At 42.0% G+C, this 12865-nt stretch overlaps 1 protein-coding gene across 2 annotated transcripts; it reads right to left on the reverse strand.

The window, feature by feature from the left end:
• Positions 1–104: 104 nt before the first annotated feature.
• flfl (serine/threonine-protein phosphatase 4 regulatory subunit 3 flfl) lies at positions 105–6235 on the reverse strand. 2 transcript variants are annotated; one of them, XM_017145840.3, is made up of 9 exons: positions 6101–6235; positions 5846–6033; positions 4567–5505; positions 4328–4505; positions 4015–4270; positions 3677–3949; positions 3476–3588; positions 2608–3383; positions 105–2296 (listed from the first exon to the last, which is right to left on the reverse strand). In XM_017145840.3, exons 1-9 carry the CDS (start codon positions 6210–6212, stop codon positions 2198–2200), a joined length of 2934 nt encoding a protein of 977 aa, XP_017001329.2. In that variant the 5' UTR covers positions 6213–6235; the 3' UTR covers positions 105–2197. The 2 variants fall into 2 exon arrangements, with proteins under 2 accessions (XP_017001329.2, XP_017001328.2); XM_017145839.3 differs by having other exon boundaries at positions 3476–3609.
• Between the last annotated feature and the right edge of the window lie 6630 nt (positions 6236–12865).

Raw genomic sequence — 12865 nt, forward strand, 5'->3', positions numbered from 1 at the left:
TGGTCCTTGAATCGGTTGCCATGACAATGAAAAAACCACCCGACCTCCTGACAATCAGGTGTTTGATATATAGTAAATAAAAGAACACTTTGAGAGCTTAGCCATTTGTTTCTGTTTAAAAACTATTAAAAACTATTATTTAATTTACTCATAATAATAATATAGAGTTATATATATCGCATTTTACGCACGGATGTTTAAACAACTAAATAAAGTATTCAAATTATAGACGTAATGGGTATGTGTGTTAGGATTAGGGATTAGACAGCATATCATATACAATACACGATTCATATAAATACTATGTATAAACTATAGTGTTGTCGCTTTACGTTTACGTTTAGTTTTCATTATCATTTTCTTTTGTGTTCGTTTCAGTTTCGGTTTCGGTTTCTCTTAATCTTCTTCAATCTTGTTCATGCACTTTGCGAATGCGTCTTGTTAATGTTGGTTGCTCAATCAATCAGAATCAGACAAACAAAAACATCAACTTGGAAGGATAAATGTATGGATACGTTCTCCACGGCTATATTGGACTTCTGGGCGGGGGAACGATCGGTTGCTCGAGGAAACCGTTTGCAGTGACAAGTTCTTTTAAACACTAAAATAAATAAATGTAGTACAGTACGCAACGCACATGGCAAATACGATTATTAACAAATAACTTTATTACTTTGTCATTGTGGTTGTGGGATGTCGATTGGTTTAAGTGTGAGCGAGCGTATGTATGCGTTGGGTGGAGAGTGGAGTAGAGTGGTTCCAAGTGAGCCCTACTACATTCGTTTAATACAAATTAATATTATCGTTAAATACGAAAAAAAAAACTTACACGAAAACTCAAGAAGACTATTTTACTTTACTTTATTGTTATTGGTTTGCTGATGTTCGTTTTTTACCCCACTTTAGTTTAACTTTACGTTCTATTTGTTATCATTATAATTATTTATTTATTGATGTGTGTGTGGTGAGTGTGTTTCAATAATGCAAGGGTAGCGCAACAATTGTTTTTAATTACACAGTCAGACAACGCTTCTCAAGTTTTACCAACAAGAGTTTCAATTTCAATCTGCTCGATAATGTGCAAAGCTTTCGATATATCCAAGATAAATTGTTTGGGTTTAATGTCGGCGTCAGTGGTGCAAGGGCAGTTATCAACTCTAATCGCGTATTGAGACTGACTAAATTATATACAAGGTTCATTGGGTTCAAGTGTTATCTGCGTCTAACTCAAGGGGGTTAACAAAATTTGTCAAGTTGGCGGCCATTGTGGGTATTTAGAAAACAATTTAAAAAAAGGAAATAAAAAACACTCAATCTTAGGGAAATACATATTTCACTGCTTTGGGAGTAGTTGAAAAATATAAATTTAAAAGTAACACCATATATTTACGTTGCTTACAATTTTACAGCGCTGTTTACAATAGAAACTTTTATAAAGGTTTCTGCGATTAGAAGTGTTTACTCAAATTGTCAGTTGAAAACAGCGCTATGTATGATAGTGCAATTGGCAGGGAATCGTTCTCATAGGTAAAGATAGTAGAAATGATTAATTCTAAGCATTAGAACTAAGCTAGACAAGACACATTTTGCAATTGTTCTTTAAATACCGACACTTTAAGCCAGCGCGCCAACTCCACAGGATCTGTTAACTGCTGTGATACAAGGGACTTTGCGAATGGATGCTGTCTGCATACAAATGACCTTCACCACCTGACGGCACCTCCCCACTGCTGTGTTTCTTGTTTCTCTTGTGTGGGATTTAACTACTAAATACATTTTATTTTGGTTTGTTTCGTTAATGCTTTTCCAAGTCTCGAACAACACCAACTGTGGATGCTGATCAGTTTATAGTTATCTGTGTTTTCATATGCATATATATTTGAATATATATATTTATATGTAGTTATTTAATTTAGTAAAGTAAGATTTATAATTTCTCGTTTACTTTAGGTGTTTTTTGCTTTCTCCTTTAAAATAAATTTTATGCTAAAATTTAATTGTATGTTTTCTTGTTCGATCTTACATCGTACGGCTGTCTGCTGTGCTGTCCTGTCGTTGCCGCCAATGCAATCCTAACATTCGTTGGTGTGTGTTGTGTTGGGGGTCTGTGTGTTGTTTGTTGTATGCCGTGGTTGGTTGTGTTCTGTTATGTGTGTACTAATTTATAATTGATGCCGCTGAATTCATCATCTGCCAACTATGCCAGACGCGCGCGCTTTTGTGCTTGTGGCCCCTCGGAGTCCTCGTCCTCCTCGTAGTCATCCTCTCCAGAATCACTCTCGTAGTCGACCAGACCCTGTGGATGGTAAGGGAAACCGCATAAGTAATGGATCTACATCTTTCTAATAATAATATGTAGTTTTGAAAATCTTTAATGCCTAAATATATTTTTACTACTTCACAATTGATCAGAAAATAATTTTATATGAATATATCGTCATATTGCACGATAATGGGTTGTCAATAAATTAATTAAATTAAAACATCAGATGAAACTTGAAGATTTACATATCCTTAAACATTACATGAGGTCTAGGCCAATATATAAATTGCTTTTTGTTTTTAAATGGATTACTCGATTAAATGTGCACTGATTTATCAACATACCTTTTTGCCCGTCGTCTTATCCGCCTCGCTGCTGGCAGCTTCCGTGCTGTTCGCATCCTGCTCTCCACTGACCGGGCTGCTGGCGTCATCGCTGGGAGGCAACTGGGCATCGGCGCTCTCGATGTCCGGACTGGAGACAGCCGGAGCTGGCGACAGGTTGGGCGAGCTGCTGGTGGCCGCCGCCGCCGTCACAGACGCCGCCATGGCCGTGGCGATCGTTGAGAGAAACTGAGAAGCTGCCACGGCGGCCACTGTCGCCGAATCGCAAAGAGATGCGGCCGCTGACGAGCCGGGCGGCGAGGACGAGGACGAAGAAGATGAAGACGATGACGCCGATGAAGAGGACGTGGATGCCTCCAAAGACGAGGATGACGAAGAGGGCGATGCGCTGGCTGCAGCTGATTGCGACAGCTCCAGCTCCTGGCTTTGTGGTCCATCCACGCTGCTCAGCTGCTGTTGCAGCTCCGCAATTTCGGGCTGTGTCTGTTGCTGGAATGGGTTCTGCTGCTGCTGCTGCTGTTGTTGCTGCTGATGGTGCTGAAGTGCAATGTTGGCAGCGGCGGCTAAATGCACTGCCGCCTGCGTCTGCTCGTCGGCTGAGATCGCCTCGGGGCTACTGCTGCCACTGGCCACCGGAGCGCCCGACGAGGCGGATGTGGCAGTGGACGACGCGGTGGAGCTCAGGTTACCCAGCAATCCACTGTGCGGCGACGTACTGTGCGGCGGAGATGATTTCTGCTGGTTTTGCGTTTGCGGGCCATTCTTTTCGCTGACGGCTAAAGGGCGACAGCAATGAAAACATTTTAATAAAGGGGGAAAAACTTTTGCGGAAGAGTTAACCTTGAACTATTCCTCAAGATATACATACATTTCATGACGTTGTTGTAAGTGTCGATCTCCTCAGTGAAATCGTCCTCCTCATTGAACCACATCTCCTCCTCTTCCTCCATTTGGCGCTGATCTCGACGAAACCGCCCACCGCTACGGATGATGGGCAGGCCACTTTAAGATAATACACCCAAATATTTTCACATTGTGTTGGAGCACAAGGCGCTTGATCAAGACTTACCCGTCCGTTCGGTTCTCCATCTTGTCGCGGTCCTTGAGCCTATCCTGATACTGATCGTAGCGATTCTTCAAGTACTTGAATGTCTGCACATATTCGATGCAATCAAATATCTTGCTAAAGTTCTCCACGAAGTAAACGCACAAAGTGCGGATGTCCTCGAGTTTTATAAACTCAAACAGCTCCAGGATGGCGGACTCCAGCAGATTGTAGCGGCCGTTGTTGCGAATGAAGGCATCCACCACCGGCTCAAACAGATTGCACTTGACAATGTGTCTGTAGATAAGAATTAAACAATTAGCTTATTATTAATCAACAACATAAAAAGACGCGACTCTTACCTATTATAAAACTCATCTTTTAGCGCAATTATCTTGCGCAGCAGTCGCAGAGCGCCGAGGACAAGGAACGTATGTGTGCTCTTCATCAGCACCAGAATTCGCTTGAGGAGATCCTTTTGCAGCAAAAAGTTTTTGATGTGATAACTGTGGTGTTCCACGCAGAAGGACAGAATGTCCAGGACGATGCCCAGCAGCTGCGCCGTCTGATAGTCCTCGTTCTGCGGACGGTCGCCCATGGTGTTTAGCATCAATGGAGCTGCAATTATCAACCAGTTAGTCGCTGAAACTTTAATTGTAGAAGAGTCGCACTTACCCACTAACGTCTGGACACTGTATTTGTAAAAGAAGTTGAGAAAATCGCCCTTCTCAGTAAGCATGTTCTCCGGTTCCAAAAGGATCTTAACGATACCCATCAGCTGCACCGCAATACCAAGCTCCGGCTCCGAGTCGTTCAGCATTTGTTCGATGGCAATGTTTAGTAGCATACGCTCCTGTGCAAATTTAGATACCCATATATTAGAAGTGCTTTGGGTTATATCCCTATTAACTTACCCCCTCTGGCCTATTGGCCTGGTTGAGCGTGTAGTTGCGCACCACCAGCGGCGAGAACTCAACGATGGCCGTGAGGATATCAATAGAAGCCGATTTGGTCTTCTTGTCGTTCATCACGAGAGTGAGTTCCAGCGCCTGCAGGATGCCCAGGCAGGTGAGAGTTTTGTAGAACGAGTCCTTGCCCTGCGGCTGCAGGTTTTGGGCAAAGTTGCAGAACTCCTTGAGAAAGAGTACTGTGTCGCGTCGTTTCGAATCTATGGTGGCGGGATCCGTAAGCACTGCAAACACATCGAGCAGGAAGCGCTCATCGTCCTGGATCATTGTAACGATCTCCACTTTGTTGAAGAAGATAAAGCTGGACAGAGTGTTCAGCATATTGTCCTCGACAAAGACCGACGGTGTGGGCAGGATAATGTCCTGGATGTACTGCACCCGGAACGTCTGGTGGATCTTGGCCAGCAGGTCCTGGTTCTTAATCGGCACCGCCTCGCGGAACTTGGCCCACTGCTTCAGATACTGGCGATGCTTCTTGGGCTGAGCGACACTCGGATCGTACTCAAGGCAACCGACCACGTCAAAGATGGTGTCATCCGCAAACATGATCTCGAAGAGCGCGTTCTTGTTCAGCAAAAAGATGTTCTTGAAGATCTCGAACAGGTGGTGCAGACCCTCGGTGTTGTCCAGGTCCTCGCACACATGGAACAAGTTCAGCAGCTTCTTGATATAGCTCTCCGACTCGAGGGCCATCGATAGCTTCTCCTTGCGCAGCGGGGTGGAGAGACAGCTCTGTATCGTCTCCGAAATGTCCTCCAGCCGGGAAAGCTCGCAGGGTGGCAGCTCAATGGGCGGCGCAGTGTCCGACATGTCCTCAAAGCGCTCGTCCTCCGACTCCTCGACAATGTCCTGCGTGATCTCTACAGAGGGATCCTTGCCTTGCACCTATGCATTACATTTCAAAAAGATAGTTAGTTTTATTATATGCCAGAGCTATTCCTGTTTAAAAATTGCATAGTTCTTATGACTCATTTTAGGTGAAATCGGTTTTTTTAAATATGATTTAAAGCCCCATTTAATTGGTTAACATTGTTTTACAAAAACCTGAATTAAGTTTTCCATAAATCTAATTATAACTAAATAAATAAAATTTGTAAGCAATCAAATGTGGCTTTAAATCGTATTTAAAAAAAAACTATTTCACCTTAGATCCGATGTCTACTTATGAGCTATAAACTGGTATCTTAATATTCAAGTTATAAAAAGATATTTTAGTAACACTTACCTGACAAATCTTTTCCCATATTTCGTCACAACCCGCCTTTTCCTGGAAACTCAGGGCCAAATCGAAGTTGTCGCCCTCGGACCAAACAATCAGCGTGTCCTGTTGCTTCTGGTAAGCAGTATCCGGTTGTATCTTGCTCTCCAAAAGCAGCGATCCATCGGATTCGGCGCGCACCAGAAGCGAGATGCCTGGAAGTAGTTAAGGTATGCAAAAACTTAGACCACATTCGATGTGTTGGTTGACTGGCAGACCCACCTTTTAACCTGTCCACATAGGTGGAGGACACATGACCCGTGCCACGATCGTCCCATTGGCGTTCCGCATTCAGCGCGTACAACTTGACGCGTCGGCGGGTGTCGGTCGTCATGATGATGTTGCTCCTTGGAGTGCTCCTGTGGGTTCTTGCTCGCTTGTGTCCTTGGGATTCGGTTAAGTTTCGATCTGGACTATGAACGCGAGATGCTTGCGGATTGGAACCGTTCCTCTGTCTCTAGGGGCTATATGCTAGGCTATGCTACTTGGCTAATTTAAATTAGGATCTTGAATTTAAAATTCAAAGGATTCGGCTAATCTCTATGCTTGTCTTCTATATCCATGTTAGGCTACCACTCCAACGCCGGGTGGGGACTAATGGGTTTGGGATGGGCCCACGACGATACTGCACTGCAAGAATAAAACACAGATAATGTTAAAATATATTTAACTATTAGAGAATATTTATAAAGATAGCACAACTTTTTTAAAACGTTGAAGATCAAAGTTGTTTATTTTATTTCCAACTACGAAGCTTATTTTTCCGCAATTAAATAAATGACAGTAAACCCCGAGTGTACCTAAATTGCTCAACAAATATCTGACGATATAATATAATAATTTTTAAGCTGTCTTTTTGTTATTTTAACCCAGATATTTATACATTGATTATAAATAAATTTTACTGGTTACTTGACTTCACTATAATTATTTCCTACTGCAGTAGTCGTATAAAAGTACTTCATTATTTTGCACTAAACACAGCAATTATTCCCGGTTCAAATTAACACTAAGTGTTATTTGTTTCACAGTGTTATGAAATGGTTAGCTACACAAAATCATACAAAAAACCTTCGAGTTTTAGATAAGTAATAGTTATGATATTACTATTGAGGTTAGGGTCTTGTAAATGCATCTTGTATCTTATCTATAAGGTTTTTGCAACCTTCCATGGGAAGTTTTGCGATGAATGAAAATGTGAAAGCTACGTTCGTAGTGTGTGTTTGGGGGAGAATGATGTGTAGAGAGAAGCCGAGAGAAGACAAAACGGACTGAGATGCAAAATGCCAAAAATAAAAAAAGGAAAATAAAAGAAATGTGCTTTTGCCCGGTCTGTTTACAAACATTAAGCGTTTTCCATTAGATCTAGGCCTTTCGCAGTGTGCGTATGTATCTGTGCGATGAGTGGGGTTAGTATATAGTATATACTATATCTGAGCAACTATTATCGCTGCGCTTTCGCCTCACGGCGAGTGCAAACACGCGCGCGAAGAAAACAAACAGCGGCGAGAGCGGAAGAGAGAGGGAGGTCGGGGTGCCAGCAGTAAACTATCCATTCTCTTACACAGAAAAAAATAGCAGCACTGTTTAAAAATTCGTTGCTTCCACATATATGGTTTTTCCATATAGTGACTCATCATAACTTCGAAAAAACGAAACCCAAAACGTGGAAATTCAAAAAATTAAATTCTCCAAAATGGTAGAATTTTTGTATTTATTATAACAAATATTTCTTTTCGTGCAAGGTGAAAATCAATGGGCCAAGTGTAAAATAATGTGCGAGTAAACAAAAGAAGCAATAGCTACGTCATCGTTGAAGAGCGCCACCTCAAAGTTGTCTATCCACCGCAAACTTTTACGTCACCCCAGATCGACAGCGAAAAACCCGCTACACACACCACCCCCACCACCCACCGTACTACCCATCCAAGGTTGCAAGACGTTGGGAAAATGCGTGCTTCGCAATTTCAACACGATTTGCAAAGCGATTAAGAAGATCCCAGATACGAGCCGAAATACTATACTATACCTATGTATACTACCCCATACCAGTTCCAATAAAGCGCCATAGGCCAATTCCGCACTGATAACACCCGGAGAATCAAGCGAGAGAGCCGGAGATTTCACACTCGTAGGCCCTCGAGAATCTGAATAGGAATCGAAATCGGTACCAAAACAAAGCAGCAATTCAAAACAAACGTCGCGAGCGGTTTACGCAATCAGCTGCGAAAAAACACGAGAATGCTTATGTCCAAGTGCCACAGCGCCAGAGATTTTGGTTATTATTAATTTTTATTAATAACCAAGCAGAAGGTTGCCAAAGTGTCGAGAGAAAATCTGTGTGCGAAAAAGTGCCCTGGAGTCGAGTCATCGATAAAGTCTGACAAATATGACAAGTTGGCAAAATTTTTTGGCCCTGGCAACAATTAGATTTTATTGGAGAGTAAAAGAAAGAGATACTGTTACGATCCAGATTATTTCCGCTTAGATTCTGTTTCCTTTTTTTATAAAATGTCACGTGTGCCTTGTACTTAGTAATGATAAAATATCTTTTTTGTTCTTGTAGCTTGAATTTGAATTGTGATTTCAGATTGAAAAGGGTTTTTATAAACAATTCAAATATCTTAAACCTTCTTTGCTAAGTTATAATCATAATCATTAATCATGGCTTATTTTTAATTGCCATCTGCTGTCCGTATAGCAAAGTTGCTATATAATCTAAAATTTGTTAAAATGGTAGTTCTTTTTAAAAAATTAGAAAATATTTTTTAAAAATTGGATTGAGAACCCCGTTTTTCGAGAGTTAAAAAATTTTAACGACCTACAATCTGAAGACCTTTGGTACCAGGTCACTAAAATTACCGTAATCCTTTTCGGGTTAATAAAACTACAGCTATGCAACATTTGAACCGCAACTGTAAATGTTAAATTGGAGTCTCGCTTCTCTCTTCCTGTTCCTTACACACACAAGCACACGCGCTCGAAAGCTGCAAGTGTCCGCGAAGGCGTGAAAAAGGAGAGAGCGTAAAAGGTGGGAGGACAAGAGCAAAGGATGCGATGCAGGACTCTATAGGAAAAAAAGCGGTCCAAATTGGACTCGCGCCTGGTTCCCTTTCGTTAACTTTTAGCTTTCTTCCTCTAGCAGTGAATAATGCAGGGCCAGAAAGAGAAGGACAACGAAGGGGGGGATAAGGAGTCTGACGATTACGAACGCGTCGTATCTTGTTTTTGCATGCATGACAATGTGTGCAGAATACGCGCGCGCTCGCACTAACACATTCGCAAAACCGAAGGCGTGTGCATGTATGCAATTTTTTGGGGTGGTATTGGGAGGCAAGGGAAGGAAGGTGGGGAAAGAGACGGGTGGAGAACTCGAAAATTTCACAATTATAAACACTCTCCGGTGCGATTGCAATGTCAGCCAATTTCCTATGTATATTTTTTTTTTACTTTTTTTTTGTGCTAAACAGTTGATGTATTTTCATACGCGATACACACTCAACGCGATACAGACACACACACCGCACCAACACAGACTCAACGTCTGGCAAGTACATCGCTTTTTCGGCCGTCTCTTTTGCGGTTCATTCAATAAAATTATTGCGAATGGCAGGCGCAAAACAGAATCGCACAAATTGCAGCGTATTGTGGGGAAGAAGAGGCGTGTGGTAAAGAAAAATGCCGTCTCCCCACCACACACACTCACACAGGCACACTACACGCGCACACCCACGCACGTTTTTGTTGTTGTTGCAAACAGATTTTGTTTTGATTCGATACCTTATTTATGTATCTATGTGTATATAGCAACAGCGATTCCGCATTTCCGCGATATTCGCCACCGATTTTGCATTTAATTGAAACGCACACAAGACGCAGGGAAAAGAAAAACAGACGACGGCAAACTCACCATGCTGCGCGAAACCCAACACACTACACACAGCGGAGAGCGGAGAAACTCAACACACGACGGTTTGCGTTGTTGCATAAAGTGCGATAAAAAGGGGGGTCGCTCGGCAGGGGCAAAACCCCTCGCCCGCATCCAGATCGGGATCCAATATGGGCTATAGCCGGGATATATAGTCCGATTCCTGTGCAAGGCCGTAAATCATCCACGGAGTACGTGAGAACACAGTCACAGTAAAAATCAAACACACACACACACTCGCACGCAGACAACACAGAAGCCGCAAGAGGGCAAAAGAGAGCGGGAGTGAGAGCAGAAAGAGCAGCAGAGAGAGAGAGCGCGGGGGCAAAAACCAAAAAGTTATACACTCACGCTGGCTGCAATTCCTATTCCTTCTTGTTTCTGGCGATTTTTGCTTTCAGTGCTTCGCACGCTGGCTGCATTCGTTCAGTTTATGTACAATTTACGCTTGCGCATATTTACTGGGGACCACGAATTAGTTTTCGACTAATCTACCTTCCCGGATAATTGTGATTTTGCTATTTTCCGCGGACCGACGCTAGAGCGTTGGTCTGACCTCGATGAAGAAAACGATGATAATCGATGACAACCGACGGTGAATTGAGCACGCTGGAGGTGGAGAAACATCGATAGCCGGCGGGGACTAGCGATGTTTCCTTATAACAGAAACGAAAGTATGAGCAGTCCAGATTTCATCGATAGCGATTCCTAGCACCCTGCGACGCCATGATAATTGCGGTTCTCTTCATTTCATTTACCGGCGAATCTACGACACTACGACATGAGATCAACTACTTTATTCAAATCTAAGTAAATGCTAATTTACCGACTGCGTAGTATAAAGTTGTTTATTTATTTCAGTTTGTTTCTTATATTATTAGTAATATTACATTACGTACAAGCCGAATATAGCAACTGTCGGATAAAAAGTTGTTCCATATTCAAGAAATACTCTGCCATCGTTTCCTGTCTCAAGCCATTTTGTTATACTCCTCCTCTCCATACCCGTTTTCCACTTGAATCCTGCTATCTCCAAAGTGCCAGTACCGGCACTGAATAAGAGGACGAGGTGGTTAAATTTGACACTGCAAAGGACCGTCTAACCACTGGATATGTCCAACTCATTTGCATTCATATGGTGCCACACCAAATATTCCACGTCGTTTTTCCTGAAGATGGCATTGAATTCTTCATTCAATCCTTGCGCCGTAAATGTTTTAGAGTACGCCCTTTTGACTTTCTGGACTTTTCTTAAATGGTTGAGGTCCCAAAGCCGTGGGATGTCCTCTAATTCTAAAAGCTTCATGGCGTTGCAATCACTAATGATAGCCAATAACTTTGGCCACAAATTTATGTCCTTCAGTTGACTTAAAATTTCATTGAGCAGGTTGGACAACCTTTCGCCACCAGGAGTAAAAACCTATAGTTTAATGCTCACTGTATCGGTCCAGTTCCAGGGATCCCAGATTCTGCGTGCCTGTTTAAAAATTTGTTTTTAAGTTGTCAAAAATCAAAATGCTTACTTCCTATTTTCTAATATTTGTTTGATTATTCCTATGGGAGCCTTAAAATATAGTAGTCCGATCCGGCCCGCTCCGGATAGAAAAAAATTTGTATACTTTATGTGGTCGGAAACGCCTCCCTGCACTGCGTTACAAACTTCTAACTGAAATTATAAAAATATATCAGTAGGAATCTCAATTGCCATAAAGTTTGAAAATTAAAAAAAAAATCGTTGGAGCCAATTTTAAGAAAATAGTAAAAAGTAATTCAAGAAAAAAACTTTTTCCTATAACTGCCAAATAAGCATATTTTTTATCATAGTTTTCTATCTGTATCTATTTATGTACCAATAAAGACCCAAAGACCCTAAAATCAGACAGGGAATCATATTAAAATATAACTTTTAGTACATAGCAAATTATAAGCTATAGCAATTTCGGACCTTACCACTGGCATAAATATCTCATCGTAAACGGTTTATTCCATCCGACCAACAAGTCCAAGTCAAAGTCGAAGCGTTGCTAGAAATCAAGAACAACATGATCACTGATCACTGATGGATTTCTTACGATAGTTCTGCTGAACGCACATGATCACTGATCATGATTCAAGAATTTTGCATCAGTGATCACTGATCAGGTAGCGTAAAAAAGTACGCTACCTTTTCTTGATACATGATACATGACTTCTGGCATGCATCGATAGTCGAAATATCGAAACTTATTAACAAAATAATTTAAAATTCTTGAAATTCTTTATAATTGTTCAGCCATTTTTGATTTTTATGTATCCACGATAGCTGTGAGCAGTGCTGCAGTTGCGGGGTCGGGAAAAATATATATTTTCAAATTTCGCGCGCAATATTTGTTATATATCGTCGTCGAAATGTATCATGAGCGTTCAGCAGAACAAACTTGATTACTGATTACTTATCCATCAGTGATCAGTGATCATGTTGTTCTGCTGAACGCAGCCATTGCAAATCCAACGGCTCTAACCACCCAGACGGTACATCACAGAGACACCGACTTTTGGTTGACGGAGTTTCTTTCGATGGTAAGAGAGAGGAGAAGGCTGAGGAGGGCATTGCAGGACTGCAGAAGCCTGATCGGCAAGACAGAGCACAACCTTTGGAATGCCAGCAAATACCTCAAGAGGCCCACTCAAATTAGCTACCGGAGTATGGTGTCGATCTAGCCAGGAAAGAGCCAACGCTTTTGCAGAACACCTAAGTGGTAGTTTTCAGCCCCTCGACCTGTGTGACCCGGAAGATTTAGAGGAGACGATACAGTTCCTGGATATAGCCTGTCCCATGGATCTGCCCACACCTCAAATAGTCAGCGAGGAAGTTGAGGAGGAAATAAAAAACTTAAAGCCTTTGAAGTCTCCGGGGTACGACCGAATAGATGCCACCGCATTAAAGCACCTCCCTATAAATTGCATTGAAAACCTAAAAACGATTGTGGCGGGAAATTATCAGAAACGAGTAGCTATTAAAATGCCAAAAAATACCCGAAGTTACCTATGTCTGTCCCGCTCGCACTTATGTACCGCAG

This window comes from Drosophila takahashii, chromosome 3R (assembly GCF_030179915.1).
Source record: "Drosophila takahashii strain IR98-3 E-12201 chromosome 3R, DtakHiC1v2, whole genome shotgun sequence".
In the NCBI taxonomy this organism is placed as follows: domain Eukaryota; kingdom Metazoa; phylum Arthropoda; class Insecta; order Diptera; family Drosophilidae; genus Drosophila; species Drosophila takahashii.